At 53.1% G+C, this 2,474-nt stretch overlaps 1 protein-coding gene across 5 annotated transcripts in view; it reads left to right on the top strand.

Moving 5' to 3' along the window:
• The window catches only part of PDLIM7 (PDZ and LIM domain 7), a 19,729-nt gene extending 17,812 nt beyond the window's left edge, over nucleotides 1-1,917 (top strand). For 3 of the 5 annotated variants that reach the window (XM_023508623.1, XM_023508625.1, XM_003802819.2), the window contains exons 11-13: nucleotides 1,194-1,314; nucleotides 1,401-1,516; nucleotides 1,604-1,917. In XM_023508623.1, coding sequence (XP_023364391.1) covers nucleotides 1,194-1,314; nucleotides 1,401-1,516; nucleotides 1,604-1,690 — 324 coding nt within the window. In that variant the 3' untranslated portion in view covers nucleotides 1,691-1,917. The remainder of the gene's footprint in view (nucleotides 1-1,193; nucleotides 1,315-1,400; nucleotides 1,517-1,603) is intronic. The other 2 variants (XM_023508624.1, XM_023508626.1) reach the window with 1 other exon arrangement.
• The last annotated feature ends 557 nt before the right edge of the window (nucleotides 1,918-2,474 follow it).

The raw sequence follows: 2,474 nt of genomic DNA, 5'->3' as shown, positions 1-2,474 counted from the left end.
ACAATTATTTGTTATTATTACAGTTTAACATTATAAAATTAACAAAAATATAAAACTCATATTCTGGAGAAATAGCCACATGGCAGCCGAAAACTGTATATTCCCTTCCTGTCTTCCCACCCGTTGGTGCATTCTTTCCAAAAATCGGGACTTTTTTAAAACACCGTGGGACAAATTGTTCAAAAGCAGGACGTCTGAGCACCCTACCCAAGAACTCTGGAGGTGACTAGGCCAGCCTCGGAGAACTCTACCCACAGTGAGCTGAGTTAACTTGCCACTGAGGGCCAGGCACTATTTGGGCAGATCAGTTAATAGACTGGGTGTTTCATGCCCTCCTGGACTTTACAATTTGTCAGAAAGAAGCAGGGAGAGACACAGTGAGTAGATTATCTGGGGCATGTTAGGAAGAGAAGTGTTACAGAGTAAGAGGAACTGGGAGCGTGGCAGGAGAAGGTGAGCTGGAGTGTGGACTGGTGTGATCACAATGGGCTTTCTATAGAAGGGGACATCTGAACAAAAACGAAGGAGGTTGAGGGGTGAGGCTTGAGATACTTGGGGTAGAACCATCCAGGCCTAGGGGACAGCAAGTCTTAAGCCCCAAGAGAGTACACATGGCATGTCAATTTTGGGCAAGAGGCCAGCAAGGTAGGACCCTGGGGAAGGCCACACCTGTTTGCCTTTTAGAGAAATGGGAAGCACTACAGGGTTTTGAGCAGGGGATATGGCCTGGCTTGGGTTGAATAGGCCTAGTGTGGCTGCTGGGGTCAGAGCACACAGGGTGGTTTTGTACAGTCACCTGCGCCAAAGATGGCTAGAGCTTAACAGCTCACATTAGGGAGGCTGTGAGAGGTGGCCTGAATCCGGATGTGTCTTGGAGGTGCAGCTGTATGTGATGTGGAGTGTGAGGGAAAGGGGGGAATTTGGCTACAACAAATGGGAGGGTGGGGTTGCCATCAGTGAGATGGGTGCAGCTGGGGAAGGAGCAGGGTGGGGTAGGCAGATCTGGAGCTGAGTTTGGATACAGCACATCTGAAAGGCCCATGGACATCCAGTGGAAACTATAGGTTAAGAGACAGGTGTGGGAGTCCTGTATCATTAACCATGAGAAGGAAGAGGGCCCAGGACCAGCCTTCCTGTGTCCAGCATTCCAGGGGAGGGGGCCAAGCTGCTGAGTGATTGCCTCCTCCTTGCAGGAGATCATGCATGCCCTAAAGATGACCTGGCATGTGCATTGCTTCACCTGCGCTGCCTGCAAGACACCCATTCGGAATAGGGCCTTCTACATGGAGGAAGGGGCGCCCTACTGTGAACGAGGTATGGCACAGCCTGGTGAGGATGAGGAGAGATGGGCCATGGGGTGGGTACGAATTCAGGCCCCTTTCCTTTGCCTCCATTCCTAGACTATGAGAAGATGTTTGGCACAAAATGTCGTGGCTGTGACTTCAAGATCGATGCCGGGGACCGATTCCTAGAGGCACTGGGCTTCAGTTGGCACGATACGTGCTTTGTTTGCTCGGTGAGAGCCCCACCCCTGCCTCTGGGATACATGACAGGTTTGCCTGCTGTCCCCAACTCCATGTGACTGGGCCTTCACTGTCCCCAGATATGTCAGATCAACCTGGAAGGAAAGACCTTCTACTCCAAGAAGGACAAACCCCTTTGCAAGAGCCACGCCTTCTCCCACGTGTGAGCCCCTGCCACCCACTGCTGCCTTGCCTCCCCGGACCTGAGGGATCTGGAGTCATTTCTGGGTAGAGCTGACAATGATTGTCCCAACTCCTGGCCCAAGCCTGGGGTTCCCTGGGCCCTGCCCCGCCCTTCTCACCTTCCCTTATTCCTCACCACCATCCTACATTGGTGCTGGCCACACCGGCCCTTGTTCACCTCATTGCCACAATAAAACTGTATCTAGCTGTGTCCCGTGTGCTCCTCCCCCATGCACCAGGAATGGTGGAATCTGAGGCCTATAGCAGGGTAGAGATTAAGATGGTTCTTTCAGAGTTGGCCATCTTGGTGGCCTTGTGATAGGGATGCGCAGGGTGTGTGGTTGGCAGGAGGAGGTACAAGCAGGATCCCTGTGCTGGGCCCAGTGCCACAGACCTGTGTGGAGCCCCTGGTCTTTCTGGCCTGGCCTGGAGGTTAGAGGAGTTGAAGGGGGGAATCTATAGGAATAGAGTGTGGAGACCTGGAAGGGCTATCTGCCACCTGCCATCCACTATCCACCACTTGAGAATGGGAATAGGAGGTAGGGCTGGACAGGGCAGTCCCCAGGTTCTGGAAGGCCACAAGTGCCAGTGAGGATCTGGGATCTCTCCTGAAGGCAGAGCACAGAAGTGTTGAAATAGAGACGGGATCGGCTCGGCGCCTATAGCTCAACTGGCTAAGGCGCTAGCCATGTACACCTAAGGTGGCGGGTTCGAATCCCCAGCCCGGACCCGCCAAACAACAATGACGGCTGCAACCAAAAAATAGCC

This window comes from Otolemur garnettii, unplaced genomic scaffold, assembly GCF_000181295.1.
Source record: "Otolemur garnettii isolate 467f Iridium unplaced genomic scaffold, OtoGar3 scaffold00261, whole genome shotgun sequence".
NCBI classification, from domain to species: Eukaryota; Metazoa; Chordata; class Mammalia; order Primates; family Galagidae; genus Otolemur; species Otolemur garnettii.
Note: the sequence above shows the minus strand (reverse complement) of the source record. Positions and strands in the feature narration are given on the sequence as shown.